Raw genomic sequence first — 25,188 nt, forward strand, 5'->3', positions numbered from 1 at the left:
CTTTGGCTACTTGTTAGTATCCCCTATGGAGCTGTAAAAATCCTGATGTCACCTTCTGCCCTTTGAAAAGTTAAAGCAGAAGATGTTGTGGGGGATTCACATCAACATTTTTAAAAAGCTTTCCAAGTTATTCTGGTATGCAGACAAGACTAAGAACCAATGTCCTCAAAAATAGAGAGAGGAGGAGGGGAACGGTGGGATATTCTGTTGCTGGATGGAACAATGGATCGATGTAGAGGAGGAAAGTCTTAGTGGTTGCTGAAATCTCAAACTATAAGATAAGTAACGGGTAACAGCATGATATGCTATACTGGAAAGAACAAGATCTCATACACTTATAGAAGTATTTTCCTTTTAGCTCAGTCACTACCAAGAACAGTCCCATGGCAGCAGCAACAGTGGCTGTAATCTTTTCCCTCTCAAGACTTGTAAGTATCCCCAGTGCCTAGAATTTGGTCTTAATATTGCTCTAGTTTAAAGAAAAGGGGGGCGAGGGGGAACAGAAACTATTAGAGGATAGTCAATTCCATGTCCTTGCACTGGACAAAATCAGTGAAGTCCTGTAACACCTGTTGTTTCCAGGAAGCAAAAGCAATTTTCTTTATTTTTATTTCCTTTAAATTTCTTACTTTTTAAAAATTGTATTTATTTATTTTGAGGGAGAGCAAGAGAGAGAATCCCAAGCATGCCCCAGGCTGTCAGCCTGACTCAAGGCTCGAACTCGTGAATTGGGAGATCATGACCTGAGCCGAAACCAAGAGTTGGGCACTTAACTGACTGAGCCACCCAGGCACCCCTAAAAGTGGTTTTAAAATGGCAGAGGCAATGTCAAAAGGAAAAAGAATCTACTTAAAGGAGGTCCTATTTGTCAAGTTGTGATCATTTAGAGTAATAAAAATCATCAAATAAAACAAGTTGTGCTTGTAGAAGTCCATGATGCTAAGAAAAGGGTTAATATAAAGAAAATGTACAAAAATATAATTGTAGTATCAGTGCACAATGAGTATTACCATGCACACTTCAATTTATTTACTTAACTAAGAAAGTGTTTATATATAACTGTATACATATAGATAGATATTTTGTGGGTTATTGTTAAGTATATTTCTGTTTATAAAGTATAGATGGGTACCATTTTTAATGTGTATAAATCACAGAGAATTACATTAACTTATAAGACAAATTCCTAGAAATAGCAGAAACTATAACATAAATGGACCGATGCCCTCAGCATTTGTGGTTTTATATAAAGTGAGGAAGAGTCCAGCAGTTAACTAGCACCAGTTACAATGTTCAATTTCCAGTTAGAAGGATGATACAACCATTCATTCCAAAATAACTTAGTTAGCTATCCTGAAGAAGAATCTAAATTTTCAGACACCTTCCTGTCTCCCTGGGAATGAAAAACTTCTTGATGACCCAACTAATTCTAAAATAATGTCATTAAGAAAGGCATATGCTTTAAAATATCAAAACCAGGCTAGGTTAGTATATCATGAAAACATTACAAAGGGTGTGCCAGAGATTAAAAACAAAGAAAATAAAACTTAAAGGATACCTTAGTTTTAGTTTTTGTAAAAAGTCAGAATTTATATGAAAAACTAAAATCGAGATCCTATGGTAGACAGAATAACGCCCCCACCAAAGATGCCCTTGCCCTAATATCCAGAACTCGTGATTGTGTTCGCTTAGATGGCAAAAGGGGTTTTGTAGATATGATTAAATTAAGGATCTTGAGACAGGGAGATTATCCTGGGGTGGGCCCAATAGAATTACAGCAGTCCTCAGAAGAGAGAGGCAAAAGGTTAGAAAAGAGAGAAGATGCTCTAGCCAGGCTACTGGCTTTTGAAGATGGAGGAAGGCTGGAAAGGGTATGGACCTGGGTTCTCCCCTGGAGCTTCCCTGTGGAACCTTTAGACATCTGGCCTCCAGAAGTGTAAGATAATAAATCTGTTTTGTTTTAAGTCACTAAATTTGTTAAGGCACCCACAGGAAACCAATATAGACCCATGATAAAAAGTGAAAACTATGTCATAAAAATAATATATTCAGCCTAGTGCCTAGCAGCTTGAGTTTATTTCCTCTTGAACTCAGCAACCAGTTCCCACACTCCTACCAAAATTGAATGTTCAGCAATCCATTTAACCTGCTTTCCTAGCCTCCTGAGATGATTTTTTTTTTTTTACCAGATAAGCCTGGTAAAATTACATACATAAGTTCTGAAAAGGTATCAAAGTAGTCTTTTGTAGAATTCCTGACAAACCAGCAATGTATAGAAGTTTAAATTCCAGGACTATATAAGGATAAGAATAAAGGTAGGGATAAGAATGTAAAACAACCTCTATGATCAATAGCGGTGTGCCCAGTGTTGTTGTTAAAATATTAATCAGCTCTGTAATCAATATGCTATTTTATGTGTATCTTTTCCTTCTTTAAACTATTTAGAGTATTTAAGGAAATCCGAAATGCTAGGCTTATGAATAAGTTAAATGTATAAAAGCATTTGATTATTTTTGCAATCAGTGTTTAAACGGTTGAGGAGACTTGTTTTGTTCATTTAATATGTATTTCATTTATTGGTTAACTAGTATGTGAATATTTAAAGCACTTGTTCTGAAACTTGAACATGCATCAGAATCACCATGAGGGCTAGTTGGAAAACAGCCGGTTGTGTTCCTGACTCAGTAGGTATGGATTGGGGCCCAAAAGAATTTGCATTTATTTTTTTAAATGCTTATTTATTTTGGAGAGAGAGAGAATGAGTGAGTGGGACACAGAGAGAATGGGGCAGAAGATCCGAAGCAGGCTCTTTGCTGACAGCAAAGAACACGATGCGGGGCTCGAACTCCTGAACCAGGAGATCATGACCTGAAGTCAGACACTTAATCAGGTGAGCTATCCAGGTGCCCCAGATTTTGGGGCATTTCTAATAAACTCCCACCTACTACTTATGCTGTGGGTTTGGGGACCACATTTCAAGAACCACTAAGGAATGTTAGCTATTTTATGTTTTGAGGAATGTTTAATGCTTGATAAATTCATAAGATTAATATATTGGACTGTAAACAAAGTACAGAAAGTAAGGTCCATTCCTTTAGGCACAAAAAGCCCCCTGAAAATTAAAGAATCTGTGGGCAAAAGGGAGTACAACAAAGCTTGGTCGAAAATGCCACTTTAGGGGCACCTGGCTCAGTCGGTTAAGCATCTCACCCTTGATCTCAGCTCAGGTCAAGATCTCAGGGTCATGAAATTGAGTCCCATGTCAGGCTCCACGCTGAGTGTGCTTGAGATTCTCTCTCTGTCTCTCCCTTTGCCCCTCCCTAGCTTGTGCTCTGTCTCAAAAAATTAAAAGGGGCGCCTAGGTGGCTCAGTCTTTGAGCATCTGATTTCAGCTCAGTTCATGATCTTGTAGTCTGTGGGTTCGAGCCCCACATCGGGCTTGCTGCTCTCTGCATAGCCCACTTCAGACCTCCTGTCTCCTTCCCTCCCTCCCTCTCCCTCCCCCTCCCCCTCCGTTCCTCCCTCCCCCTCCCTTCCTCCCTCCCCCTCCCCCTCCCCCTCCCTTCCTCCCTCTCCCTCCCTTCCTCCCTCTCCCTCTCTCTCTCTCTCAAAAATAAATAAAACATTAAAAAAAAAAAAGGAAAGAAAATGCCACTTCAATCCTTCCACCACAGAAGCTGACGGTGAGGTAGAATTAATGATATGGCACAAAAGGAGCAGCTCCCAGATTGTTTCCACATTGGGATCACTTGTGGAAATAAAGATATTTAAGAGCTTTAAGTAGGACAATTCATATTTATTTTGCCAATGATACTGTTTTCTACTTTGTGTTTAAAGTGGCTATAAAACATAAAGAAATCAACATTCTTAGTTTTCTTCTTCCAGGCTACTAAAGATCTTTAAAACAAAAACTTTTCACTGGAAACAATAACAAACCTATACCTAGAGCTGGATTTATAGGCCCATTAACAGTAATCTGGGCTTTCAATGGCTCTCCATCAATTGAAAACCCTAGCTTTAAACGTTGTAAGGACTGTGTTGTCTGTGCTACAAATGAAAGGCTGACAAGTTAAAATACTCTCTGGCTCTATAATGACTTGATTTTTGTCTGTTTTCATTTCCATTGGATACACAGAGTTCTGTCTGCCTTCTGGTGGATTCCTGCAGCTTTGTAGACAATCTTGGGCATCTGTCAACAATGGTAGCAAAATAGCTTTTGCAAAATCCACATCACCCAGCGTTAAACTTTCTCACACATATCAGTTTCCTCTGGAGGTTTGATGGCCAATATTAGGGCTTAAAAAATAATCCACAAGTTAAAATATGTATTCAACTTGATTTTACCTAAATGTTTAAGATCTAGGAATTCCCCCACCTACCTCCCCACCCCCACCATCTCTTTTCCTACTGTGTAGAACAAGGAGAAACATGGCATAGGGCTTTAAATGAAAAGACTGTTCAGGAGATAAAATGTTAACATTGATTATTCAGACTGACAGCAGTATTGGTGGTTCTATCTATATTTTTAAATATCTTTTAGTATTTTCTACCAAAAGGAGTCTTACTGTAATAACTACAAAAAAAAAAAAAAAAAAAAAAAACCCTCCCACCTTCTCCAAACATGAATTTGCAAGTAATTGAAAATCAACTAGAGCTTCTAAGAGCAATGACTCATTCTTGGCCTCGGTAAAGACATGTGCAAGATGGGCCTGGAACATCTTGCCATATCAGAAAGCAAAGGAGTTCTCAAAGACTAATAGCGTTATGTCAAAGTGACCCAGTAGCCAATTTGAGGGTAGATCACATTGGCCAAATAGGGGATAATTTGTGCACCAGTAAGAATAATAACTGCAGTAAATTGAAACCTTCAAATATATTAAAATACATGGACTTTATAAAGATACTAAAAAATGGAAGAATGTAGACAAGAGTCATAACAAGACCAGTTTCAACTCAATGTAGAAGAGAACTCTCAGGCGGTTTGTATAAACTCTCATCAGAACAGTGAGACCTGCATCAGAATGAAACAAGATAGCCCAGTGTATAGAATGCCCTGATATATCCATGCAAGCTCAAGGACAGTGTTGAGGAAATGGTGTAGAGGTGGCGTGAAATAACCCATAAAGACCTTTCTGACTTTGAATTTCTATTATTCTTTGACATTTTTTTCCTTTGGTATAAGATCCAAACTTTTGAAGGAATTAACTGAAACACCCCCAAGGCCAAAACAAAACAAAACAAAACAAAAAATATTATAAGCAAAGTCCCTCATGGCCCCAGGAAAGCCTGATGTGGAGTCTGTGTGGTTGGGTGAACAGATACTAAAAAGCAAACAAACAAACCTAATAAAAAAACAACAATGAAACGGGGGGGGGGGGGGGGGGGGGGGGGGGGGNGGGGGGGGGGGGGGGGGGGGGGGGGGGGGAGCCACTAATGCATAGTGTGCTGGGCCAGATCTTAAGAGCAAATGTGGATATTGATGAGATGGACAATCACATAACAATCCTGATGCTGTTAGAAATTGAGTTCTTCCTAAACTATTGGAACGTGGTGAATGCACTGCAAAAGCCACAGGCAAACAGAACTTGTGTTCTCATAGGGCCCTGCCATGCATTCTTCCTTTTGTCCTTATCCTGCCGTGAATCGGACCGTGTGCTCCCAGCATTCCAGTCTGTTACCAGTGACACCTCCAATCAGTTGAATAGCTGCCTGGCAAACAGTGGGAGGAATTTTTGGCTGTGCATGGCACCACTAAGAACGCTGTAATTATTACAAAATGGATATTTCCTATTTTTATTTTTTAGTGAAGCAAGCCAAGGCCTTAGAGGAGACATAGACTTTATCCCCAATGTACATTGGTTAAGGAATAGACTTGTTAACTGAGTCTTCCTCCAAGAGACAGAACATTCCATGTGCTCTGATATCTCTACCCAGGTTATAAGTTTAGTTATATCAATATAAGAATAATGAGGAAACAAAATAATACCTTTAGCAAACCTAGATGGGCTCCTCTCAAATGGGCTGGTGTTGGAAGATGCTGAATAATTGCCACACACAATTTATTTGTGAAAGCTTCTAAAATGGCTAGATTATTTTGACTTGGATATTAGTGTCTCATATTGAGGACCTCAGGGATAAATGGGTAGGGCACGATGGCATTGAGAATGACTGCCTCAAAATGTACTATAGGTATTTCAGTGTTGGGTCACCATACGCTGACTAGGGGACCACAGTGAGTGATATCTCAAATTAAATCAGAGCTTGTCCTGAGATGGATATACACACATACATACCAATTTCTTAATACCTACTAAGGTACCAATATTTTAAAACATTTTTAGGGGGGAGAGGCAGAGGCAGAGGGAGAACAAAAATCTTAAGCGGGCTCCATGCTCAGCACAGAGCTCAACATAGGGCTCAATCTCACAACCATGATATCATGACCTGAGTTGAAATCAAGAGTCAGACGCTTAACTGACTGAGCCACCCAGGTGCCCCTGAAACATTTTAGTAAGAAGCCTAAGAAAGATTGCCTTTTTCAAGCTTGATATTACTGGTATAAATATCTTTAATAATGGTGTCCCCTAAATTGATGTTCACCTGGAAACTCAGAATGTGACCTTCTTTGGAAGTAGGGTGTGTTATGCTGAGCGAAATGAGTCAGGCAGAGAAGCACAGATACCATATGTTTGCACGTATAGGAGGATTAGGAGGAACTTAACGGTGGACATGGGGGAGAAGAAGGGGAAAAATACTGGGGGAGAGGGAGGGAGGCAAACCATGAGAGACTCTTGAATGCCGAGAACAAACTGAGGGCTGATGGGGATTGGGGGGGAGGAGGGGTGATGGGCATGGAGGAGGGCACTTGTGGGGATGAGCACTGGGTGTTATATGGAAACCAACTTGACAATAAACTATTAAAAAAATTTAAAAATTTTAATAAAAGGAAGTAGGGTCTTTGCGGATGTAATTAGTTAAGATGAGATCATACAGAGTTAGGGAGGGCCCTACATCCAATAACCGATATCCCGGAAGAGGAGAGGATACACAAAGACATGCAGAGAAGAAGCCCAGGTGAACATGGAGGCAGTGTTTGGAGTCATGCAGCCATAGGCCAGGAAACACCAAGGAAGGATTCTACCCAGAGCCTTCAGAGAGAGCATGGCTTTGCTGACACATTGATTTTGGACTTCTCGCCTCCAGAGCTGTGAGAGAGCGAATAATCTCTGTTGTTTTAAGCCCCCGAGTTTGTGGTCATTTGTATGGCAGCCCTAAGAGACTAATACAGTGATTTATGCTACTTTTCCTTTCTACTACTTTTCCATTGGTAGAACACATTCTAGAAATCGCTACCATTAGTAAATTACAGCTATAGGGAAAGTAAGTAGAGGCGAATCAGCAGCTGTATGACTAAGTGCTGTATTACAGTGAAGTGACTATGAAGCTATCATGCCCCTTTCAATTGTGGATGCAGAGCATTAGGCATAAACAGCTGTCATTATGGAAGAAACAGAAAGCCCTGAAACGAGTGATAATGTCCCACTGCTGATGCTAAGTTCCATCCAATTTCAGACTTCCGAAGGATCCATGATCTCAGTCATGCTAAAGTGTCGCTTCTGGTGTCACATCTGAAAGGACAAGCCCAGAGTGAAGGGAAACATAGACTATCCATCCCTTAACCCCAAGAGAACACCAGAGAATTGACAAAATCTGAAAACACCCTCAAAGCTGAAGTAAATTTACCTGAAAACATAAGTAACTGTTGTGTCTTCTGGTATGTTACAGGGTGGAAAAGAATTGCTAAGAGAGACTTTTCAAAAGAGGGAATTGAGCAACACTTGATTCTATCTGATGGGTGCTTGGCCCTACAGGGATCCACACTGAACTGAGAAAACAGTGCAGATTTTGAGGCTATCCTTCTATGCGTGCAATATATGCTCCCTTGCCAGTTAGAGTGCATCTAGGTAAAGGACATTTAGCAAAACCCGGAAGAGATGAGAGCCCAGTTGTGCAAAATGAGTTAACACAGCAGTCCGGACATGGCTGTCTTCGAAAGGCCTACTTTCAGGGCTGGCACTCAGCTGGCGTCTGGGAACTTGGACTTCCAGAGGGTTTCCAGTCCTAGAAATAGTAAGGATGGCTCACTGCCTAAGCTGTATAAACACTATGGATGACACTGAACACTTCCCTTCCTCCTGGGAGTCTGAGACTTTGGGTTTATGCTAAGCTGAGGGTGCCTATGTCACCAACGCTCAACAAAAATCTTGGGCACTGAGTCTCTAAGGAGGTTCCCTGGTAGACAACATTTTACATGTGTTGAAACAACTCCTTGCTGGAGAAGACCCTGGGAAGCTTGTGCCTGGTCTCCCCTCGTCTTGACCCCATGCACCTTTTCCCTGTGCTGACTTTGCTTTGTATCTTTTTTGGGAAGGGGAGGATAAGGGATCTTAGCCATTAGTATGACCATATGCTGTGTCCTAGGAGTCCTCCTAATGGATTATCGAACCTGAGGGTGACCTTGGGGACCCCGACACGTCAGCTCTTCCACAGTATCAGTCAAGAGCTCCATCTCAGTGCTCCCCTCACTCCCCATGGGCCACCTCAGATTACACAATACTCAACTCAGACTTAGCCAAGGAGAATTTGCCCACAATCTTGTGAAGAGTGGACAGGTTTTATTCCTGACATCAACAAAGTAAAGAACGATACATTTTATGTTGATTGTGTGTTTAGGTACCTGTCGGTCTGATTTATCTTTCCTTTGGTGGCTCAAACCGGACCAACTTGTAAGGGTCCTTTTTATTATTTGAAGATCTAAAATATGTTTACTTGCAAATCCTAAAACATTGCTTCTCTTCCTGAATACATTACACTTGCTCTTATCTTAAGCTTTTGTAACAGCAGCTCTTTCAGTCTGAGGTACTTTTCCCACAGCTTTGCATTCCTGGCTCTTTCTTTCCAGTCAGTTCTCAGCTGTTACCTCCTCAGAGAGGCCTTTCCTGACCACCCAATCTAAAGTAACGCCCGCAGATCACCCTGCTTTTGCTTCATCCTAACACTCATCCCAACCTGATAGTCTCTTCACACTTTCTTTGTCCAGTGAAAGCCCCCCTCCCTCTAGAATATCATTTCCACGCAAAGAAGGATTTTGTTTGATTTGACCAGCAATTTATTCTCAGTGCTAAAATAATTCCTGGAAGAAAACGTAGGCACTCAATAAATATTTTTGAATAAATGAATAATTAAATCATTTGACTAAATAATTGACACTTTGGAAATTGCACTTAACAGATTTTAGGAGGCCAGTCCAGTTTTGCCTTTTTTTTTTTTTTTTTTTTTATTGTCGCCACATTCACTTTATTCCCTTTTTGGTTCTTCTCTCACCAATGGGAGGTCACTTGTTTTTATTCTGCCGGGTCCCCAAAGTAGCCAGACAGGCGGATGGAGAAGCAACACCATCAGTCAGTGTCAGGTGTGCACTATTCTCTTGATTTGAAAAGGCCAGTACTGTCATTTAAACATCATCCAATCTCTTTGCATCTTACCAAGTTTAACTTCCACAAAAAGCAAGGAGAGGCATTTGCTATGGATTGTACGTATGGTGCATATTGGCAGGATAGATGTCATTAAGATGCACTTCCTTGCTTCTCCTGTTCAATTGCTTCTGTGAAAGGCAGTGGATTTCTCCTGTCTTCTTCAATTTAGATTTATTGAATTTCTGAATCTCAGCCATATCTTGTTTGTCAGATATTTTGGCAGATGAAGCAGGAATGGGGTATACGGAAGAAAGTCAGATTCCACGGTGGCTACCCTGACTCCCTTTCTGACATCCCCACCTCGCGTTTCAGCCTCTTCTGCTAATAAGAGTATATAATAAAGAGAATAATTGCACTAGCCTTATTCTCCTTGCACCTGAGTATGCCCTCCTGCCCCTCCCTAACTGCTCCTGTCCACAAGTTCAGCCTTCTGAGGTTCTCCCACAGTGAGACTCTGGAGCTCATTTTCTACCAGTGAGCTTATAGTTCTATTTATCCAGCGTTCAACTTCACCCAAGGTCTATCTCTGTGGACATTCGTATTGGAAGTTCAACCTTTAATGCAATATGTCTAATTCCTAATCTAGCACCCTGTCTCCAAAGCAGAAACTACTTTCATTTTTCCGTTTCTGCTAATGTATCCACATATATTTTAAGAATAATCAATGGGAAATCATTTTGCTTCCACTATCAACATACTCCTCACAATCGGTTATCATGAAACCATATAAATATCTTATTAACTATCCCTTCCTTACCATTCCCTTCACTCACACGCTAGCATAGACTGACAGCACAACAGCCCAGGATTGCTACGCAGCCTTGCAATTCAGGGTTTTGCAAAGTGTGCTCCAGCCAGTCAGGCAACAGAATCATTTGAGGAGCTTGTTGAAATATAAATTCTTCAAAACTATCTGATCTCTCACCCGCAGAGGTAGAATTTCTGAGGGTGGGCCCAGAATTCTGCATTTGTCTGCACACAGAGGGACACACCTCTATTGAAGGACTACCACTTCATAATCTAATATATTTGCATGCACTTGAGAGTATAAATTGGGCCTATGGAGCAGAATTCCCTCGTTTTATAGAAAAGGAAACTACGATCTGGGGAAGTTTTCACCTATGACTCACAGGAGGTAAGTGGCAAAGCTTGGACCAGATCTCGACCCTTGTGATTTCCAAACCATGCCTGGCTGCTAGCCTTTTAAAGACCTGCATATAAGGTTGGCCCTTGGATGGCATCTGGGAGCTTCGATTTGGGGAGGGTATCCAGGACTGATAAGAGTGGCCCACTAGGCCTAGAATGTTTTGGGGTTGTTTGTTTGTTTGTTTACAAACAATATGGTTTAAAGTGAATGCCTGCTTTCCTTCTGAGAGTCTAGATTTGGGTGCATGTCAAAGGGAGGATGCTATGTGACCAGCCCCCAATAAAAATCCTGGGTACTGAGTCTCTGAGTTGCCAGTTCCCTGGTTGGCAGCATTTCACACGTGTTGTCACAACTTGTTACTAAGGGAATTAAACGGGCCCTGAGTGATTCCATGGGAAAAGGACTCTTGGAATCTTGCACCTGGTTTCCCTTAGACTTTGCTACATGTGACTTTTCAGTTTGTTGATTGTGTTTAGTATACTTTCACTATAATAAATCACAGCTGTGAGTATGACTATATGCTGAGTCCATGAATCCTCCTGGTGAATCATCAAAGAGGGGGGTGGTGTTGGGGACCTCAGGACACACAAGCCAATGCTTTCCATAATGTATTTCACTGTCCCCCTCATGGGTTATATATGAGGCAGTAGGGGTAGTCAAAATAGCCTGGCTTAAAAAAAGCATGATTTAAATGCTGTCCTCGCTGCTAAGCTCCATTCCTTCTCTAGGTCATGGTTTTGTTGTCTATAAAATTGAGCCAATAATACTTAATTTGTAAGGCTTTTACAAAGATTTAGAGACAATATACAAGAAAGCCACCCATTAGGGAGGAGCCATTATTTTTATTCAGAGTCTTTTGGGTAAGAATGAATTCTATGGCTCCACTTTTATGTATCCATATATCCATGTAGCAATGGAACTAATTATACGGACTAAAAGGTCCCGATTATGTTGGAACTTGTGAGCAGATTGTTGTTCTTGGGATCTGTGTAGAGCTCCTCTAAGGACTTGCATGGGAATTGTTGTGTGGAGAGCAAACACAGCAAAGCACATGTTTATACTCATTCTCAGCTTTTAACCCATGCTTGGTTATTTGTCTCTTGCTTTTGGGCTCCTGCCCACTCCACTGATTTCCAGGTGCTGACCTCTTTCTGGCTGCCCATTTGCACCCCTTAACTCTTTATTGGATGCTTAGTTGTTCCTCCAACTTTATCCTTTTCCAACCACTACTTCACACATGACTTATTCACCATCATTCACTTGGTTCAATATGGAAGAGTCCCACTGAAACTTCTACCCCAGATGTGCCCCTGGTGTTATTTCTTAACCAGCTTGTAATATTTGCTTTGGAATGAAGTATAGGTCACTTTTGTGGAAGCAGGATTATTAGGCAAATGTAATCCCAGTCAGTGGCAGCATATTGGGAAGAAAAACTCATATATGTTTATTTATTCTTTTTGTTCCATGCATCCAGAAGATGGACACAAACATTGCTTAATACTAACATTGTCCCATCTGACATAATATCACTAAAAGGTGTAAAGATGAGTTATTTCAAATCTCTTTAGCAATTCAGATGAGGTAGATTCTTTAGCATATACTAGGGCAGCTTCCATAAAAAGTAGTGTCACAAGGAGTTAGTTTATGGCATATCATTTTCAGGAAAAAGTCATTAGTCTTTGATATCAAGGGTGAAATATTTAACCAAAGACATTTGCTCTGTAGTTCTCATCCAAGCATGCTGTAATGGTGACAGCATTGCATGGGGAGTAGGGGGGCTCTGTGTTTCAGTCTTTAACTATAATATAATTGTTAAGAGACTTTTCCTACATCTAGTTTTATCTAGGTAGGGGTGAGCTACTCCCACTTGCCAATAGAATGTGTGCAAGTGATTGTGTCACTTCCCTGCTAAGGTGAGTTTGAAGCAAGTATCCCATCTCTGTACTCTCTTCCCCTTGCTCCTTGGCTGGATGTTAATACCCAGAATGACCTTGGAAACTACATGTTGAAAATGGTAGAGCCATTCTCATTTGGAGTCCCTGAAAAGCCACATCAATAATGAATACTTACTTACTAATGGCTAACATCCATACTACGTTAGCCATTGACATTTTGAGATTTTGTGTTATAGTAGCTAGTACGTACCTAATTGTTTCACCTCTTTATGCCAATCTATTTGGTTTGTTATACGATTAAATAAGTTAGAACAATGCTTAACACATAATAAATGCTCAGTAAATGTTAGCTGTTAATATTATTATCTGCTCCGATGCTAACTAGTTCGTTATGAGTCACCTAACATGTCAGTTTCCCTGTACATCTGTTTCTTCAACTGTAAAATGCATCACACTTGATGCTTTCTAAGTTTCCCTAAGTTTGAAATTTTATAATCAGAAACCTCTTCAAATTGCTAAGAAAAAAAATATCTTAACCCATAGAAACTAACCAAAGAATGAAGAGAAAGGCATTCAAAGCATCAGGTAAAGAGAGAAGGAAAACAGAGAACAGTACAAAGAATACTGAGAGGAGAAAACCTTATTTCAAAAAAAGCATGTTTTCTTTTTGAAATTCATCAATCCTGAAATGAGCTTTGAAGGGAAGAAGATTTACAAACCGAGCTGTGTCCGTGAGACTTTCATTCACACCCAAATGAATATCTTGTGTGGTAAGAAAACAAGGGTGTCCTCCCAGAAGTGCAAAGCCTACAATAAAAGAAAAGGGGGAAAAGCATTTTGAAAAAAAAGAACTAAAGTAGAAGACAAAATTATAAGGAATTGGCACCATCTCAATTGAAAAGTCAAAATTTTTAAAACTCTCTAACGTCCCTGCTAGGAAATTCCCAGGCAAAGCAAAACGAGGAACTGAGGGAGGTAGATAGAATTTTCTGTAAAAACACTCAACTCTCCTTCAGATGGAGGCCCATTTCTCCACCCTGTTGTTCAGAACCTAGCAATAATGGGGCATTGTTCCCTTCTGGAGGCTATGCCTGGTTTTGATTCTTTAAAATATATAATGATGTCCATCCCAGAAAATGGAAAAATACACTGTAGTGTGGGATTTCATGGATTACAATGGAACACTACTCAGGAATAAAAAAGAACGAACTCCTAATACAACATGGATGAACCTCACGATCATTAGGCTAGGTGAAAGAAGCTAGACACAGAAGAGTAGATAATGTATAATAATGTATAATTTATATAATGTTTATATGAAGACCTAGAACAGGCAAAACTACCATAGAGTGGCAGAAATTAAAAGAATAGTTGCTTTGGGGTGCCTGGGTGGCTCAGTTGGTTAAGGGGTCGACTTCGGCTCAGGTCATGATCACACAGTTTGTGAGTTCGAGCCCCGAGTTGGCCTCTGTGCTGACAGCTCAGAGCCTGGAGCTTGCTTTGAATTCTGTGTGTGTGTCTCTCTCTGACCCTCTCCCATTCACGTTCTGTGTGTATGTCTGTCTCTCTCTCTCTCTCAAAAATAAATAAACATTAAAAATTTTTTTTTAAAAAGAGTAGTTGCTTCTGGAGAGGGTGATTGGTTAGGAAGGATCATTGTGAACTTTCTAGGGCACTAGGGGGTGTTTTATACCTTGATAGAGTTAGTAGGTTTAAAAAAAATTGAAAAGTAAGTAGTTGCTTCTGAAATGGAATGAAATAATTCTATTCTACCTATTTTATGCTAGTTAAGAGTGTTCACTTAAATATGCCCAGACTAGGTTTTTAGCTAGAGGGTACTATGTTCTGACTCTGGCGATGACTATTCCCAGAGCACTACCATGCGCTAGCACTTTATAAACATTCTTCCATTGAAAGCTTTCCTCTAACAAGAACACAGTAGATATTATTATAAGAACTTCATAGACAAGGGTTCTGAGAGTCAAGAGTTTAAAAACTTGTTCAAGATTGTTTGTAAGAGCCTATCTACAGCCCTAGGGCTTGCCGTAGGGGAGCCAGCCCCGGAGCTAACTTATAATGGAATGTGCAAAGACAAGGCCACATAGTGGAACTGGACTCAGCTTCTTTATCTGGAAAATGGGGCAGTTTGCCTAGAGTCCTTAAGATCCTTGCAGATGTGATGTGCTACATCCCAGGGAGAATCAGAGAACAAGAAACACACTAACAATCCTACTTGCTATGGGTCCTGTAATAAAGAGGCTGACTGAATTTATGATGTTTAACTGCTACCAGCTTTCGAGCCAGCCATGGCTCTCTCTTCTCCTTCTGCCCTATATCTGGGCAAGGTGGTAAGAATGTACACACGCTCCTTCCTTTGGCACTAGCAGGAGGTTCAAACTAAACAAAACCTGCCTGGCCTATGCATGGGAATCTTCACCCCAGCCCCACCTCCTAACCACAATAAAAGCCCAGGCCAGTATCATTTTTCCACACTCTGATGGCCACTTTGCGACCAGCATCAGAGTCAGTCCTGCTCTACCCAGGAAGCCACACTGTGTGAGTAATAAACCTTTCATACCTTCTTGGTGCACGTGTGGCATCCTCACTGTCAACAGTCAAACCAAATTTTGGTGGAAGGCACATTTTGTCTCTGTGGAGTGACTGCAATAGGCCTTGGCATCACAGCATAGTTCTGAAATGTGTGCATTCATTCTAAAAAAATGTGCCTGCTGCTATTCTAGGTACTGGGAAAAGCATTATAAACAACAGGGTACAAGCCCCTGCTTACATAGAACTTACATTCCAATGGGGAGAGACAAATAATAAACTGAATGAGGAGGCACCTGGGTGGCTCAGTCGGTTAAGTGCCTGACGCTTGATTTCAGCTCAGGTCATGATCTCATGGTTCATGGGGTCAAGCCCCACATCTGGCTCTGCACGGACAGCACGAGCCTGCTTGGGATTCTCTCTCTCCCTCTTTCTGTGCCCCTCCCCCACTCATGCACCCGTGCTCACTCGCTCTCTCTCAAAATAAATAAATAAGTGTTTAAAAATAAACTGAATGAGTAAATGAAGTATGTTCCATGTTAGATGTTGAGAAGTGCTATAAGAAAAATAGAGCAGGGAGGAGAGATAGAGAATATAAAGGATGAGTTGTAATTTTAATATGGTCAAGGAGGACACACTGAAACCTACCAGACGGTGGAAAGAGCATATCCTGAGGTCCTTAGGAAGGGTCATGACTGGTGGGTACAAGGCACAACAAGAGGTTGGTATGGAGGGTGCAGTGTGTGAGGAGGAGAGTAGTAAGAGGTGAGACTGCAAAGGGAAGGGAGGGAGGAAGCAACGACTTTGACTCTTGTCTGAGTACGATAGACAGCCGTGGAGGGTTAGAGGGAGGAGCCACATGATGGGCTTATGTGTTAATGTAACATCTGTAGTGGGGCAAGGGTGGAAGCATGGAGACCAGTCACTAGACCTGTGTGCAAAAACCTGGGTGAGAATTGGCAGCTTGGACCAGGATGGTAACTGCTGAAATGATGAGAATGTGATTGGGTTCTTAATCTATTCTGAAAGTAGAGCCAGCAGTCAACTGAACACCTTGTTTGATACCTCACTGAAAAAAGTAGCAATCAGAGAACTTCTATGTTCCATCCATTTCCCCACCTGCCAGCATCTATACCCATATACTCTACTTGCCTTCCTCTAAAGTACAGATGAACTTGTCATGCCCCACATACTAAAAGCCATACCCCCTTGTGTACTCAAGAACATTGTTCTAGTAATTCTTCCCGTTCTCCCTTACATTACCTTCATCATGAATATGCTATTCTCATTTTTCACTCATTCAAAAAACAAATGCAAACGTCCACATCCCTATTTCCCCCTGCGAAGTATCCCTTTAACTCTTTGCTCCTTTTGCAACAAAACTTTGTTTTTCCTTTACCCCTTCAGTCTCTTTTCTCATTTCCCTCTAACCTGTCCCCATAAGGCTTTGGCTCCCCTCCCCCCCCAACACTGCACCAAGACTTCTCTCCTCAAGGTTACCAATAATATATCTGGTTGCCATTTTCAGTTCTCATTTTTCTTGAATTAGGAGAAACAAAGTTGTTCACCACCTCCTCCTTGATACACTTTCTTCAACCACTATCCGGGACACCACACCTTCCTGCTTTTACATCGACCTTAGTAGTTGCTCCTTCTCAATCTCCACCGCTGGTTCCTTCTCTTTTCCTGGACTTCTTAATGTTGATGTGCTCCAGGGCCAGTCCGTGGTCCTCTTCTCTCCGTCTGTACTCATTGCCTCTATAATCGTATCCAGTCTCATGGCCTTAAATACCATCTATATGCTGATGCCTCGCAAATATCTCAAGGGCACATCTCACTCCCAGACTCCAAACTAATAGCCAACTGCCTTTTCAACAGCTTTGTTCATGTGTCCAATAGACATCTCAAACACAATGCTTCCAAAACTGAACTCTCAATGTCCCCCCTCTTTCCTGCTCCACTTTGTCCATTCTGCTCACAGTTGCTCAGGCAGAAACCTTGAAGTCATCCTTAGTGTCTCTCTCTTTCCTGATACATCAGAAATCTTATTGGCTATCCCTTCAAAATATACCCGGAATCTGTCCCTCTTATCCCTTCCACGGCTACTACTCTGGCCCTAGCCTCGATCTATTATAGCTACCTACTAACAGATTTCACTGCTTCTGTCTTGTCCCCACCCCCAATCCCTGCAGGTTATTCTTAAACCTTTTAAAATGCAAGTTAGATCATGTCCCTCTGTTCAAAACCCTCCAAAAATTCTTCATTTCACTCAGAGTAAAAGCCAAGTCCAAACAAGGGAGTACATGTTTTGCCCTCAGTTCCAGGAACATTCTTCTCCTTGTTTCCAACATACTGTATCACCCACTTATTTATTATGTCTCTCCTTTATTGTCTGTGTCTCCACTAGAACATAGGCTCCACGAAGGCAGGAATTTGCCTCTGTCTTGTTCACTGATGTATCACTCTCAAGAGCTTAGAATAAATACTGGTACATAGTAAGTGCTCCACAAATACTTGTTGAATGAATGCAGGAGGGATTTTGACTCTGGGAAGGGGCCTGTTCTGTTTACTTGCAAACATCTCCTAATACTGTTAACGGGAAGAACGGAATTTCCTATTATGTGTGAAGTGAGCTAATGGAATTTAGTGATGATTACAGTCACTAATCACTCTTGAGTATTTAATCTGTTTCTAAATAGGGAGCATCACCTAAACAAAGGTGAATCCTGCACACTCATCAAGAAAGTATTCCTTGTGCACCTACTACGTGCCTCGAACAGAGATGAATGTCACTGAGGGTTGGAGACTATGGAGGGAGGTTTCAGACGAAGTTTAAGACCTCCTGGCAGGTCTGCTCCAAGTCATACTGTGACTGGAAGTCATTTTGCTGTTAGCAACGCAGGATCGGGTTGCTGCCTTTTCATCTGTCTCTCTCTCTCTGCTATAAAGAAGATTCGCATCAAGCCTGGACTTATGAGGTAGGGGTAGGAAGAGGGGTTATAGAAAACATTAAGAAATAGGAGTCCAAGCCTTCAGCATTTCTCAAAGGAGATGAGATGGAGCGAAATTGTTTCTGAGAAGGAATTTCCTCAGCACTTGTGGTCATTGGTCAGAAAGGAGCCTCAGACCCCAGTTTAAAAGCACAGGTCAAGCATTTGCCCGCTTATCGGACCCGGCTGGTGATAAGTGCTTTGGGAGGAGGTCAGAGGTTCGGAGAAGCCTCCAGGAGCTGCCATTGCTGATGAGAGCAGGGCAGAGGGACAGGGCTCTCCTCCCTCTTCACCCTTCATCCAGAGAAGTCTGCTTTTATCTGTCATTTGTTCATGCATTCGTGTTGGAAATTTTTGGACAAAGCGTTTCTTCTGTTAATATTTTAATTTCTTCCTGGGAAAATAAGAGTACATCTGATTTTACCCTTTTCCTCACAGATCCCTGCAAGCTTTGGAAGAAGAGGTATAATTAGAATTCATATACTGGAAATATGAGTGCTCTGAGGGTTCTCACTGGTAGAACTAAGGCAGTCACGAACCTCTCTGTGCTTCACTTTCATACCTCAGAATAGTATCACAATTTTTATATTGTCACCTTTGTAAAGATGATACATTTGAAATAGCTTGGAGAGCGCCAGCTTCTATGTCACCTTGAAAGTGAAATACCAAAGTTAAATAATGAAAAGAACCATCTCTTAGGATGCCCTCTGCATTTTTTTCTATCAGCTACTGCACTTACCGAGATTAATAAACGTATCCGTCTATCTGCTCAATTAATTTGCAATAAAAGAATATAATCATCAGTAGGCACACAGGAGAATCGTGCAGTTTGCCTGGCAGGCATACACAAAAGAGTGGATGAGGACTAAATGATCTACAGCTACACACAGCGATGTCGGTACATCTCACAAACATAATGCTGAGCAAATGAAACCACACACAAAAGAGCATAACCTGAATGATTCCATTTATATAAAGTTTGAAAACAGACAAAGCTAATCTGTGCTGTTATAAGCCAAGATAATGGTTACCCTTGGGGAGGGGGAGTAGCAAGTGGAGGAAGGTACAAGGGAGGTCTCCTGGGTGCTATTAATGTCCTATTTCTCTATCTGGTTATTACTTACAAGGATGTATTTACCATAAGAATTCATTGAACTACAGATGCTTAATTTGTGCACTTTTCTATAAGCATGTTACACTTAATAAAAATACTACGTGAAAAGCAATTAATATGGCTTAAGTTGGGTGGTGAGTTTTATTCTGTTCCCTGACATCAGCAGAAATAGTGCTGTATCTCTGCAACTCAGACTTGGGATGGAATCCTCAAGGACTTTCCTATGAGGAGACTGGCACAAATCCGGGGCAATAATAGACAGTTTTAATTACATCCTATTTTCATTTTAAATACGAAGGTAACATGGGGCGCCTGGGTGGCTTAGTTGGTTAAGTGTCTGACTTTGGCTCAGGTCATGATCTTGTGGTGCGTGAGTTCGAGCACCATGTCGGGCTGTGCTGACAGCTCGGAGCCTGGAGCCTGCTTTGGATTCTGTGGCTCCCTCTCTCTCTGCCCCCCCCCCCCCCCCCATCTCTCTCTCTCTCTCTCTCTCAAAAATTAAAAAAAAAAATTAAAAAATGTAAATACCAAGGTAGCAGGTTTTGATGGAAAATTGTGCCAAAGGACAACTCATAAGATTCATGTATGCATTACAGAAATCCTCTGCTATGGTTTAGGTTGCGGTTACTGTTTCTGGAAGCACTAAAAGCAATGACTTACTCTGATTCTCCTACTGTTGAGTTTGGCAGGATGCCGTATGCAATTAGACCCTTGGATAATTGGATGCAATGGATACTTATTGAGGATAATGAGGAATACTTGTGAACCATAACTTTTTATGGTCACACGTTCCTTTTCTCATGTATTTGTTGTTACAGGTTGCAATTTTGTGCACGTTTCAGAGCGCTTCTGTATAGAAAACCATCATTTAACAAAACAATTAATGCCATCCATGGAAACAATTTTGCTGGGACAAAGCATGACAATTACCTGTTCAAATTAAATGAGATATTTTAAAAAATACATTTAATAATAGCTACCAATCCTCGGCCTACCATTTATTAGCTGTGTGTCTGTGGGCCATTTGCTGAACCAGTTTCAGCCGATTTTCTTCAATGGTCTTACCCTCATAGAATTGTCATAAGGATTAAGTGAGATAATCCATGTAATTAATGTAGACCACTTGGCACAAGGTCTGCACCCAAAGGCTTATTACGTCTTCACTCTTGGTTTTATTAATATCTTAACTACCATATAATATCTGTGAGTGGCAAAACTGATCACTTATTCTTGGATATTTGATTTCAAAAATAGCATTTGAGCAGAGAAAAGTTGTAGAAAACACCGACAACTAAGAAAAATTAATTTTAGAAAAGCTTAAAATAGATAAATGTCTCTGTACTAATCAATTGTTTTGATGACTTCAAAAAAGAACGCCTTTCTTATGTACTGATAAAATAAAATTCTGTCCAGCTTATAGAAGACTGCTGTTGAAAAGGAGCTGAATTTGAGAATTATTGACTTGATTATGCAATACTAATTTTTCCTTTACTATCTGTCAGATGTCAACATATTTCTTAAAGGGGCCATCTTAAAAGAACAAAATGTTCTCATCTGTTTTCTTCCTGGGACTTAAAGGTCAGGTGACACCTTAAATGTTTCCCCTCACCCTCCTTTCTCCTGTCAAGAGGCAAGGGGAGTGCATGAATAAGAACAATGAAATTGAGAATCCTGGTGCTATTTGCATTAAGTAAGTGAATTTACCAAGTCACTTAATCCCTTTGAACTTTATTTTGTTACATATTTGGTGAACCTCATTACTGACCATTACAAGGCCAGTATTGCATGAAGTAGTTGTTTGCTTCTAAATCCTAGAAAGCCCTAATGCTTGTAGATCGGATGAGCTATTTGAAGAATCAACCAATGTTTTTGTTTGTGGTTCCTCCTTCTTGATCCTATCCCTTTGTCCATTTGGGCAGTCATGTTATTGATTTAAGGGAGGTCTGATAGAGCAGAAATGCAGAGAGAAAGAAAAGAGGTGGTGTGTGGCTTATGAGTTTAAAAATGGACTTTTTGGAAACATTACAGAGATAATAGTTTGAGAAAAAAGAAGTTTTGACTTTTAATAGCTTGCCATCCCAGGCTCAAACAGTAGAATTGAAAGAAATCTTGGCAAGTCAAAGCCAGTTTTTTTCTTCCTGCTTTATCACCTAGCCTCCAATACTGGGAACTGGAAGGCGGAAAAGAGGAGCAAGAGAGAGAGGCAGCAAAAGAAATAGAAAGTGATGGACCTTTGACACTGTCCCCTGTTGTCTGTCCCCTCCAGGCCACACACTGAAGGGTGGGAACATGAAGGAAATTTCAGATGAGTTCGGGGAACCCCAGAGCTGATGACACCTGTATCTTGCCTTTAAGATAGAGTTCTAGGAGGCAACACATGTTATAGAACTCTGTGGCACCCACATTGAGGAAGGAAGGATTGAGAAAGCCTTGAAGTATCTCTGTACCCAGTATGGTAAGAAGGACTGCCAAGAGGTTGAGAGAGTCAAACCAAGAAATATTTCCGGTATTGTGAGACGAGTGAAGCAAACTCCACAGTGAATGGGAGATAGCCAATGTCCAATGGGGATACAGAAGTCTCAGCCGACTCCAGTGTGGACTTTTGATGATGATGTCCTGATAACCAATGACCAGAGCCCCAGAGCCCTAGATGTCTTACTCACATATTCTCTGGGACTTAACCATGACCGTGGGGAAAAGGATAGGAGAGCCTAAATTGACAAAGTAAACCCTGAAATGACTGAGGATTGCCTAACATTGAGAAGATTAGGTTTCTACCATCCTGCAAAATTGGTACAAGTAAGAAAAAAATCCTTTACGTGGTGGGAAAATACACATTTCTTGCCCACATGAGTTTGAGGGCTAAGAATTCGTGTCCGCTCACATTTTGTACTGAACATGAAAAGCTCAGTATAAAATGAGCTTAGGGACTTCTAACCAAGTGTTCATGGAATTCCTAAAGATGGCACTAACCTTTCTGCTTACAGCTTCTTTGAGAACTGGAAACAGAGCATTCAGAGGCTTGCCCCGCTCCTCCCAGTGAGTGTTTTCCCTTTGTGGTTGCTAAAGAGATGGACAAATTCCCCCACTGGACGGTTCCTCCCAGATCCTGGCCTCCTCTTCAACACAAGTATGAGCTTGTTGGTGGACTCACCTGTTTCTGTGGATAGTCTTGTTCGAGTACTTCTTTTTTCAAAAATCATGCCTAAGGACTTCCCTTGTAATAAAGGCAGATACTGAAAATTAAGGACAAGAATACGCTAACATGAAAAATACATTTTATATCCAATGTCAAAGATGATGTTTCAAAAGTTACTCCTTACATTATCAGAAAATGTGGAATAATTAACCACTACTTCCAAATAAGCACTCAAAATGCTATTTTTAAAGTGCATTTAAAGTGTTATGGTTTTGGGGCGCCTGGGTGGCTTAGTCGGTTAAGCGTCTGACTTTCGCTTAGGTCATGATCTCGCGGTTCGTGGGTTCGAGCCCCACATCGGGCTCTGTGCTGACTGCCAGCTCAGAGCCTGGAGCCTGTTTCAGTCTGTGACTCCCTCTCTCTCTGACCCTCCCGTGCTCACGCTGTCTCTCTCTCTCTCTCCTAGAAATAAATAAAACATTAAAAAATAAATAAAAAAATAAAATAAAGTGTTATGGGTTTTTTTTTTTTTTCATGTTCTGTACAAACAGGAGGAAGGGAACAGGAACTCCTACAACTTATGGACATGTAATTGCAACATATTAGTTGCTCTGGGTTCAACCTGAACACATGTTCCCAAGTATGTTAATATTTCCTACTGGAACCATCTTTTTACCTAAATCCATGGAAAGCCCTATCAATGCTCAATGACCTTGAAGATGCTTGGTTCAGCAGTGTTTTCTCAGTTAGAAACAATGCTACTCTGTCACAACATGGGGCATTAAGACTCCTAAAGATGAAGCCCCAGCTATACTTTTCTCACACATCCTTGTGGGAATGCAAAGGCTTTGTTTCTAGAAGTCATTTGGAAACAATCTGGAGAGTTTGGGTGTGGGGTGGGGCTTTTTCTCCTTCCTCTTCTGTAGATGGACTTTCCGATAGGATGAGTTCTGGAACAAATAGATCTCTGCCAGCTAACTTTCCTTACACACGAAGTATGAAGAACAGGCCTGGGATCTTGGGGGACCTTTCCTCCTTATTTCAGGTCTTCTATGGGAATGTTAACCTAGAGCAGTTGGAATCATCCCTATTCTCAGAACTTGGAGAGCTAGTGAACTAGATTAAGAAAATCAAGGTTGTGTAAACCTTTCTTGGCCTGACACCAGCTCTTTAAAGTGCTTTTGAACAAGCTTGGAACACATATGCTTTCACAGTTAAGCATTCTAAATGAAGCTGCTGCATTAATTAAGCATGTTTCAAACATAAATTGCTCAAAATGCAAAATAATGTTTACAGCTAAGCACCATATCCCATCTCTTCTCCTACTTGGTTACCACTTAATTGTTTCCTTGCTACTCTGAATTATTTTTAACACCGTAACATCACTGTGAATTTTGGGGCATTATCCTAATAATCATATATCCGATATTCATCCACAATTGAAACTTGTTACCAGGAAGAAAAAAAAAAGTATTGTCCTTATTTTTAACTTGATAGAAAACAGAGAAAAGAATGAAGGTATAAAAATAAAATCTTTCCAGTGAAATGATTCCTTAGCTTCTGATCCAATTAATAATGAATTTCAACATTCCGCATGAGGGAAGCGCAATGACTTGTCATTGAATAACTGATTTTTATGCTTTTTATACGCCTATACACTCAGTGATAATCAATTACCTTGACTGTGTGGTTTCATTACTTAGCTACTGTTTAGGAATTTTAATATATTTTTCCCCTCTTTCTTTGGAAAGGCTGTCTTTAAAAGGGCTGGTTGGTAGTAGTGGAAGGTAAGATGAAAACGCTACATACCTCTCCTTTCTGTTTTATCCTCAATTTTAGATCTGCCGATAGCCATAACATGTACTTAATTTCTTCTCCTGTAAAATCCTTTAGAGTAAGGAGGTCACGACCCTTCAGCTGTACTTTATTTTGTAGTGGCTGTCCACATCTACACAAAAGAAAAAAGAAAATTAAAGAGAAATATATATTAAGAAAAAGACCCCATGAACCATGGTGATTCAGTGTTTTATTCTTGAAACGAAGTGTAGCAAATCGCATGTAGCCTCGTGTGTTCCTGCAAAGTGCTAATGCATTAACATTGATATGGCTGTGGCTTCCATTTTTGATATCCAATATTTTGGATGTTGAGAGAAAAGAAAAATTTGAGGAAAGAGGTCGAATTCTTGTTTGCTGGGAATAGCCTGTCAGTGGCCTGGCCCCTTACTAGTTGTGCAGCTTCAGGCAGGTTATTTAACCTCTCTCCACAGCTCGATTTCTCGCCTAGAAAAGGAGTAGAACAATCTTATAGGGTCGTGAGGATGGTATGACTTAATACATGCAAAGCAGACAGTGTCTGGCATATAATAAGCATTTGATAAATTTTAGCTATTATTATTGAAATCATTAGATTATACAAACAGAATTTATAATGTCCATACAATAGAAAACATTTTCATTCTTTTTCCTCTACCACCCTTCAAATCTGTTCTTTGGAGATTTGTTCCTTACTTGTCCCTAATCAAATAACAATGGGCCTGTGGCTTTTCTAGTAACTTTCAGAAAATTAAAAAAAAACAAAATACTTTGTGCTTACTTTATTCCCTCCGAAGAGTCTTAGTAAAATAGTGCAAAATAATAATAATGATTTTTTTTAAATATTTTTATTTATTTCTAGGAGAGAGAGAGAGAGACAGCATGAGAAGGGGAGGGTCAGAGAGAGAGGGAGTGACAGACTCTGAAACAGGCTCCAGGCTCTGAGCTGGCAGTCAGCACAGAGCCCGATGCGGGGCTCGAACCCACGAACCGCGAGATCATGACCTA

General features: G+C 40.7%; 1 protein-coding gene and 1 pseudogene across 1 annotated transcript in view; both read right to left on the minus strand.

The window, feature by feature from the left end:
* Positions 1-25,188, minus strand: part of OTC (ornithine transcarbamylase) — a 62,054-nt gene that overhangs the window by 24,940 nt on the left and 11,926 nt on the right. The window contains exons 2-4 of the mRNA XM_039255850.1: positions 24,178-24,316; positions 22,384-22,465; positions 13,298-13,385 (exon numbers count right to left, since the gene is read on the minus strand). Coding sequence (XP_039111781.1) covers positions 13,298-13,385; positions 22,384-22,465; positions 24,178-24,316 — 309 coding nt within the window. The remainder of the gene's footprint in view (positions 1-13,297; positions 13,386-22,383; positions 22,466-24,177; positions 24,317-25,188) is intronic.
* Positions 9,349-9,778, minus strand: LOC120247886 (annotated as a pseudogene).

The sequence above is a fragment of the Hyaena hyaena genome, unplaced genomic scaffold (assembly GCF_003009895.1).
Source record: "Hyaena hyaena isolate Hyena2069 unplaced genomic scaffold, ASM300989v1 scaffold_12, whole genome shotgun sequence".
NCBI lineage: Eukaryota > Metazoa > Chordata > Mammalia > Carnivora > Hyaenidae > Hyaena > Hyaena hyaena.